General features: G+C 37.5%; 2 protein-coding genes across 2 annotated transcripts; one reads left to right on the top strand and one right to left on the bottom strand.

Annotated features, from left to right (window-relative positions):
• Positions 1–3,253: 3,253 nt before the first annotated feature.
• Positions 3,254–5,191, bottom strand: LOC113677927 (melanocyte-stimulating hormone receptor). The gene has a single exon (XM_027194788.2). It carries the CDS (start codon positions 5,056–5,058, stop codon positions 4,198–4,200), a length of 861 nt encoding a protein of 286 aa, XP_027050589.2. The 5' UTR covers positions 5,059–5,191; the 3' UTR covers positions 3,254–4,197.
• A 2,032-nt stretch (positions 5,192–7,223) lies between these two features.
• LOC113677932 (uncharacterized) lies at positions 7,224–14,732 on the top strand. Its single transcript, XM_089191245.1, has 10 exons — positions 7,224–7,499; positions 7,927–8,068; positions 8,680–8,782; positions 9,151–9,235; positions 9,550–9,669; positions 10,932–11,063; positions 11,342–11,473; positions 12,510–12,641; positions 13,578–13,897; positions 14,490–14,732. Exons 1-10 carry the CDS (start codon positions 7,436–7,438, stop codon positions 14,634–14,636), a joined length of 1,377 nt encoding a protein of 458 aa, XP_089047371.1. The 5' UTR covers positions 7,224–7,435; the 3' UTR covers positions 14,637–14,732.
• The last annotated feature ends 809 nt before the right edge of the window (positions 14,733–15,541 follow it).

Here is a 15,541-nt window from a genome sequence, read left to right as displayed (position 1 = left end):
CGAAACACTACAGTCCTTATTACAAAATGTGTAGCTCGCTTTTGTTTCAAAATGCTACAGCTCACGGAGACGCCTGTAATAAAGAAATCGATTGATGGAAGAGTTTAAAACACTAATTTGTCTGCTAGGATCCACTCCAATCCCGGTAACTCAGGTGGAAGTGACATGTTAATAGGCAAAGGTAACTAACACAGAATCATCACAATGTGATAGATAAACGAGTTCTTGACACCTTTTTTCGACCGTTGGATATTCACTCTCTCCACCGCCTGTTGTTGAAAGTGAATCTGGTTTTGACGCCGTCGAGCAATGCAATGCAACAAATGGTGCTAATAAAAAGGGAAACAGAGATAGAAACAGCTACAGTGGATTCAAAGACATTCCTATTCAGGAAACCTGAGCTTGATAACAAGGCGGCAGCGGTCCAAAGGGACACTGTTTAGGACAACTATGGGTTCAGGACTTCTATCTTTCCCAAAAAAGTATCTTTCAATTGAATCAGCCATTCTTGCTCCTCACACCTTTCTTCACTTGAATTTTTAACGCAGTCTTCTTGCCTCACTGCTCTTAAATGGAGCTGCCTCAGAGCATCAACAAGCTCTTTTGACGTATAAGCTGTATTTCCACCTGCCCTTTGTTATTCGCGGAGGTCTTCGTAAAAAGTGAACTCAAATTGGCGGCCAAAAGCATATCTTTTGTGAGTGCTGGGAAGATCTTTACATTGGTCCGTCCATAACAATATCCAGGTGTTATGATATATTCAGTATAGGGGTTTAACTTGTCGTCGCAATGAAAACAGCATTTTGAATGTCTTGCAAAGGGGATGAAACGTTGCTGGCACCATCAGGTTTTGCATAATTAATATGTCAACGTCGATACATGCCCAGAATGGGTTTCGTACAATTTTAAATTATAAATTTTCAAGATCACTAGAGGTTGCCAAAAGCATAACAAGGAGCTTTGGGTGAATTCGTGTTTTTCCGGAGCAATACTGTTATCAAACACAACAGTTTATTGGTATATGTTTTTTCCCTTTTTGTGTAACATATGAACATGGCTTAATTTCTATGCTTTCACGAACAAGCAAAGGACACTTCCTTAAGAAGATTGTCAGTTTTCGCCCGCGTGAACTGGAAATGTTAAAAGCGTCTGGAATTCGTGTGAAGAAAGCCACTGTGCACAAACACAATACTATGATTAAAGGCATTCTCTTGAGAATGCGTTTGTGTCTGGTTGTTAATCATTAATTGAGTGGCAGGGTTAGTGCTACGATAAATGGGCTGGCTTTTCCTCAAACGAACTACTCAAAATTTAAGGTCAATTGAATCAGGAGACATTTCCAAGAGCTATCATCCAAGTAAAAGGATATCTTTTACGTAACTGACATCGGTTAAAAGTACTCTTTGACTCAGTGGCGTCTGGCATTCTTTCTTGGCAATTTAGAAGTAATTACCAGTAGCAAAAGTCATAATATCTATGAAACACTTTTTTGAATCCTCTTGAAAATTGAAAAGTTTTACTTGACCAGGTGAAAATTTCATAATTAAGATTGTGTAAAATCACCCAGGTTGAATGTACCCAAATTTATCCAAAGGAGCCGTATCAGCCTTATTTTTTCCTTTTATCTTTCCTCTCGATTAAAGGACTCTCAAAGAGATCAAACGTTAAACTCTTTGATACCTTCTCAGCTTTAGGTTACGAAGGAAAATGGCACACGAGGTCAGAGTGGTTTGGTTTGCAAGGAAGGATAAATATTTTTGTTTCGAGACTAAAAAATTATTAAATTTTTCTCTTCATGCTTTTTAATTTTCGATGTACCGCCAATCCGATGAAGGTCAGAAAAACAAATTTCATTTAAATCATGGACGGTTAACGAAACAATTGGGTCTACAATACAGCAGTTAGGTTAAAGAAGTTATACCGGTGATTGATCGAAGCATTCACGGTTTCTTTACGATGAGTTATTAAATCATGACAGTCTTAAGAATGAGATTGATTTTTTATTAGTGTTGTTCGAGTAGTTGCCTCAAATTTACTCGTCACTAGCAGAACAGGTTATTGTAGAATAACTTTTTTCTAGTTAAGTTTTGCTTGTCATGACTTCTCTCTCAATAAAGTGATGAAGAATCGACTAACGAAAACAAAGTAAGACATTAAGTAATGCGATTGTCTTTCTCTGTTGTCTTTCTTTTAATTCTAGACAGTAAAAACATTAGTTGAGTAGAAAACATTTGTAATAGGCAGTTTACAAAATTCAAACTAAAGTGAAACGATCTCGAATACTACCAGGGATCTAAAAATATTATTCTACTTATCTGCACAAAATCTGCATATATTGACTATTTACCCAAACTGGGAAACAGGAGAAACTACACACGTACAAAGATAAGTTACCCGATGGAAAATTCAACAGATACAAATAAACAGCAAATACGACAATCAACTAGGATTACAAAAAATATTTTTATATATATTCATCGCGATGATTTTATGCTACTCTCCATTTTCAATTGTTGTAATTATTTCGGGTTTTACTAGTGTAGATTTAAAAGTTGTAGAGACTTTCCCAGTCACTGTAGCATTCATGAACTCCTTCATCAATCCAATTTTTGTATTGTTGGCGTATGACCGAGCTCAGAACGGCAGCTTTTAAAACAGCGAGGCTTTTTTTTTTTTAGAGAAACGGATGAAAGAGTTCTAACCTAGGACTAAATCGAAACAAATCTTTAGCAAGGTCTTGTACGAAATCTAAGGGTTCATTCGAAAAACTTCCCCGATCGTTGTAACCCGCACAAGTATCAATATCTTCTATTCTTGAGTTAAGCAAAAAAACCGGGGTCCTTAAGAAAGATTTTGGCCAAAAGCTTAAACGTTAAAGTAAAGAGAAGGAAAGAGGAGATGTGAAATTAAGATCCCCTAGAAGGTAAAAGGGACCTTTGACAATAAAATGTCGAAAGAAACTAATAAAATATTCCGTGTGTCATGATTGCATCATGGTATAGCGATGTTCAATGTTTTTAGCTCTAACATTGTATTGCTTGAGGACAAATTAAGCTTTCAGTGGTTAGTAAGAAGGAAAAAAATCTTGCATGGTTTGCAACAAATACGATATGGAAACAAAAAATGATGGATTGTAGCATAAAATCATGACGACGAAATACATGAAAACAGTTTTTGCACTCTTAGTTGATTGTCGTGTTTGCTGCCAGCAGGTTTATTTGAATCAATTGAATTTTCCACTGCCTTTATGCCGACGAACAATTCGGTGAATCTTGAGAAAACAAACCAAGCAAACTAATATGTTTTTGCTTGTAAATTCATGATTATTTAATCGAGAGAGAAGCCAAATACGAACTAGTAAAATTTAACTTAAGAGAGGATGTCAGCATCCATCGAACAAATTTGAAATATTGTGGCAAGTCGCCCGAAATTCGTTTTCTCTCCTACTTTCATATTTTGTAGCCCAATATGTTCTAATAATTGTGGTGTAGTTTTTTTTGTGAAAATATACTTTAGTTTTCGAGAAATAATTTTGTGTGCTGCACGTATCAGCAGCCAAGGGGGACCTTTTACATAAGAGGGCGGGGGTGCGCGCCTGGAATTTCGAAAACGACCGCTATGAAATTATAAAAGGTACTTAAGTCTTATACATGAGGGAGTGGCAACAATTAGCCTGTAAAAACAAGTGTTTATGTCTTTTTCTGTCTTTTTCAATGCTTCCCTCGCTCCCACAGAGGATTCATACAAATATGAGAGCCGTGCTGCGTTTATATTGCACAGGTGGGAAAGGTCGTCTGGTATGAGTGTTTCGTTCTGTAATGAAAACCCCAATAAACTCACTCAGAAATGACTCGTTTCGAATAAATTTTACGCCGGTTATTATGCGGTAACCGGTATGAACTCATTCTTGTACAAAACTCATTCGGATATCATGTAAAAGGCCCCTAAAAGTTTTTATTCCCAGAGCATCACGCTTTGCTCGCCTGTCTGAATACTAAAAATTTCAGTAGCGTTGAAGCAACAATCCGCATTTGACTGCTGCGCTGCCGCTGAAACTGCCGCTTCTGTTACTTGACCTTCTAGTTTTTGGCTATCATTTCCATGGCGAATTTTTATTCAGCATGACTCTTCTAAGGCTGTGCATTGTCGTTCCCACTAAGGAGTTTATTTCCCGGTAATCATATCCGCCCAAATCAGCTAGTTTTGTTCTGTCGATTTACAGAAACACGTCTCTGTTGTCTGAATTACAGCTGTTCGAAGCTCACGGAGACGCCAGCAATAAAGAAAAGGATTGATAGAAGAGTTAAAAAACACTAAGGTGTCTGCTAGGATCCACTCTAATCCCAGTAACTCAGGTGGAAGTGACATGTTAATAAACAAAGGTAAGTAACACAGAATCATCACAGCGTAATAGATAAACGAGTTCTTGGCACCTTTTTTCGATCGTTGGATATTCACTCTTTCCACCGCCTGTTGTTGAAGGTGAATCTGGTTTTGATGCCGACGAGCAATGGTATAGATTTTGATGTAACAAATGGTGCTAATAAAAAGGGAAATAGAGATAGCAACAGCTACAGTGGATTCATAGACATTCCTATTCAGGAAACCTGAGCTTGATAGCAAGGCGGCAGCGGTCCAAAGGGCCACTAGAGAATACTTGGCACGACTTGTGGTCATTAAGGCTGCGTATCGCATGTGATAGTGAAGGGCCAAGAACCGATCCACTGCTATGGCTGTCATAGTGAATAGAGAAGCACCACTTGCAATAAAAGACATTGTTCTTGATGCGTTAAGCACAGAATGATTTCTTTTTAAGAAAGCAGCAAGGTACAGTGGTTGAACTACCACGCCAACGAGAAGGTCAGACAGAGCCAAACTGCACAGCAAAATTTTGCTTGGCGAACGGATCGAAGGCGTTCTCGATACGGCGACGAGCACCAAAATGTTGCCAATAATGGAAATAACCATTGAGGGAGCATTCAGGACACTGTTTAGAACAACTATGGGTTCAGGAGTTTTATCTTTCCCAAAAAAGTATCTTTCAATTGAATCAGCCATTCTTGCTCCTCTCACCTTTCTTCACTTGAATTTGTAACACTGTCTTCTTGCTTCACTGCTCTTAAATGGAGCTGTCTCAGAGTGTCAGCAAGCTCTTTTGACAAGTAAGCTGTATTTCCACCAGCCCGCTGTTATTCGCTAAGGTCCTTGTAAAAGGTGAATTCAAATTGGCAGCCAAAAACTTATCTTTTGTATGTGCTGGTAAGATCCTCTTTAAATTTTAATGGATATTGGTCCGTCCATAACAATACCATTATAATATATTCAGTATAGGGGTTTAATTTGTCGTCGCAGTGAAAAAAGCACTTTTCATGTCTTAAAAAGGGAATGAAACGTTGCTGGCTCCATCAGGTATTGCTTAATAGATACATCAAGGTCGTTATCATGCCCAGTAGGATTTGGTACAATGTAAAAATTTCAATGTTCAAGATCATTAGAGGTTGCCAAAAGCGTAACAAGGACCATTGGGTGAATTCATGTTTTCCGGAGCAATACTGTCAAACACAACAATTTATTGGTATATATTTCTCCTTTTGTGGGACCTATGAACATGGCTGAATTTCTAAGCTTTCATTAACAAAGACACTTCCCCTAGGAGACTGTCAATTTTCGCCCGCGTGAACTGGAGATGTTTAAAGCGTTCGGAGAAAGCAACTGTGCACAAACACAATCTTATGGTGAAAGGCATCCTCCTGAGACTGCGTTTATGTAAATCATTAATTGAGTGGCAGGGTCAGTGCTACGATATATGGGCTGGCTTTTCTTGAAACACACTACTCAAAATTTAAGACGAGTGGTCACTTGAATCAAGAGACATTTCCGAGAGCTATTATCCAAGTGAAAAGAAGTTCTTTACGTAAATGACATCGGTTATAAGTATATTCCTTAACTCAGTGGCGTCTGGCATTCTTTCTTGGTAATTTAGAAGTAATTTCCAGTAGCAAAAGTCATCATATTTATGAACCACTGTTTTAAACCCTCTCGAAAGTCGAATAGTTTTACTTGACCGGCCCACGTGAAAATTTCATGATTAAGATTGTTTAAGATTGTGTAAAATCAACCAGTTCGAATTATACCCAGATATTTGTAAAAAAAAAAAAAAAAAAGGAAGATAGTAAAGTTTGAGCTCGGTAAAGAAATAGAGAAATATGGTTTTCGTCTTGTCACGAGCATGGGACAAAGAGACTTTACGGTGAGCTAGGGGTCTATTACGAAGTTCATATGACACGGGTCCTGCATACTGCTAGGATCAGCAATGTCGATAGCGTTATGTTTGTGAATAGAATAAGAAAGATGGTCTTGTGTGAGTCTTTTTTCAAAGAATTTGGTGTTATCGCAAGTAGTGTGTCTCCTCACCTTAGTTTGAACGAACAATAAGCATATTTTCGTACGAAACATGACGCACTGACGAAGCCTTTTCTGTTTTTAAAAATGCTATGACACGTCATTACATTTCACGTTATAAATTAAAATTCAATTTTCTATTGAACAAAATTCTTGGACAAACAATAAGAATGAATCTGAGTGTCATAAAGTAGAACTGGCTTAGATAGTGTTCCATTTTAGAGTATTCATGCAGGGTTATGGCCTGTCGAGTAGATATTCAATGTGTTGATTGTTGTGAAGATTAGTTTACATAAGTTCAGAAATTTTGTATTGGTTCATTCATTATTGGATTAGGTGAATCAATTAAATTTAACAAAAACAAGGCTTTAATAAAAAAAACCATTGTAAAAAAATGTATAAATAAAGAAAATTAATAAATTAATTTGAATAAACCTCAAATAAGGAAGGAAATTTACTACAAAGCAGTATGTGAAATGAAATTATGAAAGTTGTAAATGAGAAAAACCAATGTAAACTTAGCAATCTTAATTTGGTCAATACAACAAATCGAAAACATATGCTGTGGAAATTGGAAATTTAAGACTGTTTTCATTGGTTTAAAATGTCGTTGTGTCATCTTTATGCGACAGATTTCTTCGCAGCAACCGAAGAAGTAGTAATGATTTTCATCCATTTCCATATTCTTACTGAACAGTGGCTCATATAACTGATGCAATGTAATTGCAAATCAAAGTCATATTGAGGAGAATTGAATTAAAAAAAAGGTTTAGTTTTTCTTAATAATTTTGGGTTTATTGGTGTTGCCACGAGCAAATACTGAACAAGAAAAACAATTATGTCGTCAATCAAACCAAAACTAGTGCGTATACATTTTATACAGCTCCGTCAATTCTTACTCATAACGATAAAAGTAAAGGTGAACAACAGATTTCTACTTCTTCAAAGGAAGATCTTCTCAGCAGACTGAGTCGAGTCATTTATGACAATCAGTAAGAAGTCAGACTAAAACGAACAAGCTGGTGATTAAGAAATGTTGATGCTACGATATCTATCTCTGCTAGCGGTTTTAAATGGAGCTCATGTTTACGGGACAAGTGAGTCTTACTTTCCTTTTTCATTTGGATTAAAAACGTGTCTTGAAAATGTTGGGGAGGTTTGAGAAAAGTAGATTGTTCCAGTGTTTGAGTGGAGGTTTGTCCAACAGGGCTTAACTTTTTATGAAGAAACACTTTGCACAGTAGATGTATGAAAAATAAATGGGATATCAGAGGTTTAGTATTGCTGGCAGATCTTAAGATCAATTTTCAAAGCGAATTCAGTTTTTAATTCACAAGGTTTTGTCATCAAATGATGCTAGTTACCAAATCCTGCACGTGCCATGCTTTCGTTAATGATAAAAATAATAGTTAAGGAAAGTTGTAAACAGAATTTCCTTTTCGCCAAGTCCCAGTGGGTTTTCGGTGTAATCAGGGATCGTAATACTCTCGTGCAAAGGGCGTTAGGGATCTCTTTTGCCTGCAGATTATGAAATAAAAGTGACGACATCGCAGGAACCCTTTGCTGGTACTGATGCACGTGTGTACGTGAATCTTATTGGCGTGAATGGTGCTTCCACTGGCTCCATAAAGTTGCATAATTCAATGCAGGACTTCGAAAGGGGAAGGTAAAGTATTGGTTGCACGGCAGCGGTAAGGTAATACTTAAGTGGATTATGCAGTCTGCCTAACCTCGCTACGGGTTTGATGTAGCTCGGCAAGAAAGAGTAAGAGAAGTAGTTTTACCAAGGTCACTGTAGACAATTCAAGAGCAAAGATAATTTGTTCAAAAACAAACTCGCACCAGTCTCTCAATCAATCAGATGCAAAACCTGGAACACAATCGTTTCTTAATTATCCGAGTTTTCCCGCGCTTTGGGCAGTTTCCAGGGTTTTACTCTGAGTTCTCATCAGTTCTTACGAGTGTCTTCTTTCCTTCTAATCATTCGAAGATATAACTGTTTTTAGTTTTATGATACCCAATTAAAAGATGCCTTTATAAGTTACTATTTGGGAAACGCTGGAAAAATAAGAAAAAGATTGAATATAATTTTGCCACTGTAGACAATTCAAGATCAAAGAATGAAGAACGTTTACAGTTGGGTGTTGAGAACATTAACTCGGATTACAAATGAATGACTAGAAATTTTTGTTGGTATCGGTCAAAGCCCTGAGTAACTTCCATCACCTTTGCTAAGGCAATAAAGCACTTAAATAGATTTTTATGTTATGTTTCTAGAACAGACACATTTTATCGAGATGCAAGCCCAGTAGGCCATTTGAAGGCTATAAAAGTGCATCGTGACAATTCAGGATTTGGACCTAACTGGAAACTAGCTCGGGTAAGCTGTTACAATCATTACAGAATTTTCCTGATAATTTTAGACTCTATTTATTGTGCGCAGCTTTCATAGTCACCCGCAAATAAGACAGCTACCGTTTTTAGGTACAGCAGTGTCATGCAGTGTTCCTGCTTTTTAATAAAGTTTAAGTCAAACAGAAAATAATGGTTAAAAGATGTTCGAAGCAAGACTAGGAAAGGACTTTCTGATTCCTTTATAATTAATCCATAAAGTAGGAAAAATAAATTCGCCATGGGATTGGTGAGCAGTGTGGCCCTTAAAACAATTCCACACCCAATGAAACCTTATTTCATTTAAAATCACCGCGTAAGTGAATGAAAAATGAAGCTTGTGTCTACTTTCAATAGATCACCGTACGTTTCAGCGGCTCGCCTCTGTATAAGTTTTACTTCAATAAGTGGATACCTGCTTATCGATGGACTACCGCCAACGGTAAGGTAGAGTGTCCGAGCTAAATCTGCCTTTTCCAAGCATCAAAGCTAGAATGCCAATCACTTTAATAAAAAGTACTTTTTGTATTGGCGACGCCTAAATTGATGGTCGTTTAACAAAGCAGGCTGCTGGCAAACTTAAATATTGTTCAAGGGTAATTCAGAATGGCATTCCGTGTCTTGAACTTGTCTGAATAACTTCTCATCCGTTATCAAATCGAATATCTTAGTCTTTTGCTCATCTAAATTCCTTAAATTAAACCCCACTACTTTTTTTTTTACGTGTTGATGAGATTAAACTGACTTTCTTTTTAGAGGAAAATGAATGCCGAGCTGGTCTGGCATTGTGCCAGCATCTCTGTATTGACGCAGGAAGTGGATACAACTGCGCATGTCGCACGGGATTTAAGCTCGAAGGCCGCTATAAGTGTACAGGTAAGTTCGCGCATAACGGTTATGTAAACAAAGTATACGCGATCACCATCAATCGAAACACAGCTATAAGTTATCATCTGTTTCCCTGTGTTTTGGCGTCACCAGTGATCAATATGTGGGCTTACAGACTCCCTTTCCCGAGGGTTTTTGCTCGCTTAAGGCACGCCGAGGAGGACGTCGATTAATAAAACGAATTTTTATTTTAGTTAGAATTTCACAAATGGCTGGAAGTGTTTCCCGTCTCTTACGGTGTCACAGGTCAACTTCAGCATACTGTAAGCGAACAGCTATGAGTTCCAAATGGAAAATGAAAGTAATTTGGCAACGGAATTCCGTTCTCAGAACACCAAAAATTTGTCATCACACGTTGTTGTTTTCAGAGAATAATAAAATAGAGCTAATAAAAGTGCACAAGGTTTTAAAGTGCACGTGCTGAGCTGTTGTTCTGTTCATTAGGTCTTTTGTTTTGCCACGTCTTCGTCGTTGGCTCTGTCGTGGTTTGCTTTAGGGCCCTGGCACTATCTCGAAAAAACAGCATTTCTCAGAGAATGTCACTGAGATTACTCTTCGTGAAATTCTTCTGCTACGGAGTATTACATTCACACAAATGATACAGTCACGTATTCTCTTCATTTGGTTTCTTAGACTTGGACGAATACGTAATGGAGTAAACAAGTGTGAACAGCAGATTACAACTTGTAGCAACAAACTTGGAAGTTATTCCTGCCAATGCAAAATGGGATATCAGTCCGGAGACTCATTGCACATATTTCGATATAACCATATTTTCGATAAACCTCTCTAACATCAATTTATCAGAGTCCTCTCAGATGATGGTTGTTGAATTTCATGTTAGTTTTTCTTAACTGCACTTTTGTAAAAGAGGCAATTTTCTAAAGAAACAGTTTGATTTGATCAAAGAGTTTTTAAAGCCGACATTTCGAGCGTTAGCCCTTTGTCAGGGCTGCGACAGCTACGTTTTAACTACATGTGACTACGCTGGCCAATTTGTCACGTCACGTATTTCTCCCCAAGCTAAGCGTCAGTGGCAGGTGACTGAATAGTTCTGCCAAAATCGAAAAAAAAAATGGCTTCGGGTCATCGTTTTGTCCAATAAGGTAAAAAAAAAAAAAAAATTCAGTTCGTTTTGTCATGCAAATAACCTGCTTGCGAGCATTTTCGTCCACCTCTTAGGAAGGCTGAGCTGACTTAGGATTTAAAATAATGAAAAGAGCTAATCCAGGCACATTTATTTTACTTAGATGTTGATGAGTGTAGTACTGGAGAACAAAAATGTCACAGTCAAACTACCAGATGTAAAAACAATCTTGGAGGCTACACATGCCCCTGTAAGAGAGGATATCAGCCTGGCCAGTCAGCTTATGAGTGTCAGGGTAATTTTTTTTACTATTATAAAGAAACTGTGAATAAACCGCCCCGTCCTTTACACTATAACGGAAAAAACCACGATCAGTTATTTCCGTAGGGTCTCCAAAAGGATCTTTAAACAATAAATTATGTCTAACGTTGAAACTGCCTTAGCAACTTTATCAATTGAGTCGCGATATCTGAATTTTGACAACTTATCCCACGTAATGAAAATTTTCTAACAATCTCTTTTTTTTGTTTCCCACGAGAAAGGTTTATTTATGCTGGTGAGTTTAATCCACAGATATGAATGAGTGCATGGCTGGAAATCACAAGTGCGAGGGAAAGACTACCAATTGCAAAAACAACTTTGGAAGTTACAGTTGCGAGTGTAATGATGGATTCGAACTTGGACTTTCACCCTATAAATGCAACGGTAAAATGAACATTTATTATTTTTATTATTCCAGTTTGGGTCATTCTGGACTAAAACATTCTCGAGCTGACCTTAACTCGTCCTTTATCAAGCGTCTTCTTAACGTAATTTTAAGTTCGTGTCCTATTAGGATCGATTGGTTAAGGTTGCCCACATTTGGTCGGTTTTTCTTTCTTTTGTATAAGCTGGATACAAAAGAAGAAGAAGAATCTATATCTGAGAAAATTGAGGAAAAAGCAGTATGCATCATATCAAAATATGGAAAATTGGAGACCAAGTTTTCTCCCCTCAACTATTGAAAGGAAAGAAATCTGGTTTTGACTAATCCCGATAATTGCCGAGTCCTAACCGTAAACGTTTGATTACTTGTTCTAATGGGAGACTTCAATTGAGATTTTTGAGACCGAAAATGACAATTTTAGAACGAAGAGATTTATTCACGACTTACTCATTCAAATGAGAAAAAAAAAACCTGCCTCTGTTTAAAGACAAGAGACATCAGCTTGCTCGAACCTCGATGAGCACCGACCCTAGGTAAGGTGTTTACAAAAAGTTACGTTTTCAGTGCCATTAATATGGATGAGTACCACTTGTGTTTTGAAGAACTTGGCACATTAACCTTATTTAGATGTTGATGAGTGTAGTACAGGAGAACAAAAATGTCACAGTCAAACTACCGCATGTAAAAACAATCTTGGAGGCTACACATACCCCTGCAAGAGAGGATATCAGCCCGGCCAGCCATTTATGAGTGTCAGGGTAATTTTTTTTACTATTAGAAAGAAACTGAGAAAAAAAAAGAGCCCCGTACTTTGCACTATAACGGAAAAAATCCCGATCAGTTATTCCGTAGGGTCTCCAAAAGGAATTTTAAATAAAAAATGATGTCTAACTTAGAAACTGCCAAGAAACTTTATCAACTGAGTCTGGATATCTGAATTTTGATAAATTATCCTATGTAATGAAAATTTCCTAACGATCTCTTTTTTTGTTTCCTACAAGAGAGGTTTAATATGCTGGTGGGTTTAATCCACAGATATAAATGAGTGTATAGCAGGAAATCACAAGTGCGAGGGAAAGACTACCAGTTGCAAAAACAACTTTGGAAGTTACAGTTGCAAGTGTAAAGTTGGATACGAGCCTGAACCTTCACTCTATAAATGCAACGGTAAAATGAATACTAATTTTTTTATTATTCCAGTTTGGGTCATTCTGGACTAAAACATTCTCGAGCTGACCTTAACTCGTCCTTTATCAAGCGTCTTCTTAACGTAATTTTAAGTTCGTGTCCTATTAGGATCAATTGGTTAAGGTTGCTCACATTTGGTCGGTTTTTTTTTTCTTTTGTATACGCTGGATACAAAAGAAGAAGAATCCATATCTGAGAAAATTGAGGAAAAAGCAGTAAGCATCATATCAAAATATGGAAAATTGGAGACCAAGTTGTATCCCCTCAACTACTGAAAGGAGAGAAATCTAGTTTTGACTAATACCGATAATTGCCGCGTCCCAACCGTAAACGTTTGATTACTTGTTCTAATGGGAGACTTCAATTGAGATTTTTGAGACCGAAAATGACAATTTTAGAACGAAGAGATTTATTCGTGACTTACTCATTCAAACGAGAAAAAAAAAACCTGCCTCTGTTTAAAGTCAAGGGACATCAGCTTGCTCGAACCTCGATGAGCACCGACCCTAGGTAAGGTGTTTACAAAAAGTTACGTTTTCAGTGTCATTAATATGAATAAGTACTACTTGTGTGTTGAAGACCTTGGCCCTGAATGATTAGCATATAAATACTTTTGAAAACAAAACAAAATAAAACAAACATTCAAATGTATTTATTCTGTGGGAAGAATTATCACCAAATAATATGGATTATGAGTGACTCACTAAAACAATAAAAGTTTCGAGTGAATATGCTGTATTTCTGAAAGTGTCCGTTTATTTATTGGGATAGATGTTATTATATGAAAAACTGCGCACCTACCCCTCCCCTAACCCAGCATTAACCCAAACTTGTTATGAGTTGACTTTTGTAAGGTTTGGGGGAAGGGTTGATTCGAAGTTGCTCAGATATTGACATGGATCCTTTGGTTCATAGCGAAACAATGCAACATTTCCATACCTCTGGGAATGGAGAACGGTCACATAAGTAACCAATCCATCACGGCCAGTTCTTATTACTCGAGATATCCACCTTGGCTCGCCCGACTCAAAAGTGGAGCCGAGGAAAGCTGGTACGCACTCCCAAGTGACCCAAATCCATGGATTCAGGTGGATCTCGACAAGCTCACCTGGTTGAGAGGAGTAGCCACTCAGGGCAAGAGGTTCTCTTTGTTTGTCAAAACTTACAAGTTGGCATATTCTTTGGACGGGATTCACTGGAGTACTTATAAGAAGGCGAACGGTGAAAAGGAAATGGTAGGCATTTCGTATTCAACTGTCAATTTTATTTCTTAAATTATTTATATTGTTTTAGTTTTTTTTCTCCACATCGCCTTTTTACCACTTTTTGTTATTCGCATATGTTACCTGTCCCCGGAAAGGTTCACAATCTCGTTCTACCTTGTTGCAATTTATTCTTTCGGTTATTTTTGAGGATATTTTGTTCCGATTCCCTGCATTGATTTTTACTCATCGGCTTCCTCTGTTTTGATAAACCATTTCATACCCTAATTATATTTTTATATTTTATATTTTATATTTTTTATATTCCCGCAAGAGAATGCAAAAAAAATACCTGCGAAAGGGCATGAGGAACTTTCTTGCACCATCGATCAAATCTTTCAGGTCAACGCCTTTTTTGGAGGGAAAATACAGAACCATTTCTCAATCTTCTGAGAAAGCAGCTGGGAATGACAGCCAATGAGTTGTATAAAGAGGTTATAGGTAGATTGCTGTGGATGCAATGTCGTTTTTCGAGTAAATCGCATCAGTTTCAGGACTGTCAGCGCCATGGTATCCACTCATTTAAAATCTTCTTTAGTAATAATTGATTATCTTCATTGGACAGGTTTTTAAAGGAAACACAGACCCTTACAACGTGGCTAAGGTTGAGCTCGACAATCCCATTTTTACCCGTTATGTCCGCTTGTACCCGAAGACCTGGAGGGATGGAATAGCTCTAAAGATGGAGCTGTATGGCTGCCGACCAGCATAAGCTGTGTTTTAATTTGAAAACGACGTTCAGTTGATGTGCTAACGGATGTTTAAATATCCTTGATCGCAATGGTATTTCAATAAACGGTGACTCCACCGATCGACTGCTTCATGAATCCTCTTTGCTAGATAGCCAACCCTAATGCTCAGGTATAGCCCTCTATGATACTCTGTATAAGCATAATATTTTGCTTAAAATATTTTGGTCAGGATATCTTCTCTTCTTACAAAAAAATGAACAATTCAAAGCTTAGCCTGATGTTGACATCGTTTGATTCAAAGTCCTCATCCTTCCTTTAATGAGGACAAGGATATTGAAATTCCTTAATTTAAGAACTGTTTGCTTACGGTAAAATAATCCCCCCGATGCAAATTGATTCCCCAGTCACAGCTCCATCTGTCTCCGTAAGAAAATTTGACTTTGGTTTTAAAGTCTCTCCGCTCATAAGCCATTTAGAGGAGCCTACCTATGTGTTAACACAGCTTAAAAAATCGTTTTTTATGATACGTTCACTCAAAAGCCCTCCCTCCTATTCCTTATTTTGACGTGTATATTTCATCGATGATGCTCGGAAAGCTAATTTCATGCCCCAAAAATAATAACTGGTTTGAAAGCGCAAAGATGGAAATAAGAGAGGTCTGGCTAAAATGCAGTGTTGTTGACCCCACACACGGTCAGTTTTTTGTTTGTTTGTTTTTTTTTGTATCAAACCATGATTGTCGACTGACTCGAAGGTAGGTGTTAAACAATCAAAAATTGTTTTCCAGGAGCCCTTGACAAACTTTACTGTTAGCGGGTGCTGTAGAATGCAACTATCGAAAAATGTGTTCGGCCGTAGCTTAGATCTGCTCAAATGTACTAGAAGATTTTGAAAAGCTTTATAGCAATCCAACAAGTATACACAC

Source organism: Pocillopora damicornis, chromosome 13 (assembly GCF_964200805.1).
Source record: "Pocillopora damicornis chromosome 13, jaPocDami1.2, whole genome shotgun sequence".
Classification (NCBI taxonomy): Eukaryota; Metazoa; Cnidaria; class Anthozoa; order Scleractinia; family Pocilloporidae; genus Pocillopora; species Pocillopora damicornis.
Note: the sequence above shows the minus strand (reverse complement) of the source record. Positions and strands in the feature narration are given on the sequence as shown.

What these genes read in the sequence shown, in the direction of transcription:
- LOC113677927 (XM_027194788.2), bottom strand. Translation starts at nt 5,058, where the DNA reads ATGGCTGATTCAATTGAAAGATACTTTTTTGGGAAAGATAAAACTCCT.
- LOC113677932 (XM_089191245.1), top strand. Translation starts at nt 7,436, where the DNA reads ATGTTGATGCTACGATATCTATCTCTGCTAGCGGTTTTAAATGGAGCT. An exon ending in CAGGACTTCGAAAGGGGAAG is followed by an intron (nt 8,069 to 8,679) that starts GTAAAGTATTGG and finishes TTATGTTTCTAG; the next exon opens with AACAGACACATTTTATCGAG. An exon ending in CGAACGGTGAAAAGGAAATG is followed by an intron (nt 13,898 to 14,489) that starts GTAGGCATTTCG and finishes TTCATTGGACAG; the next exon opens with GTTTTTAAAGGAAACACAGA.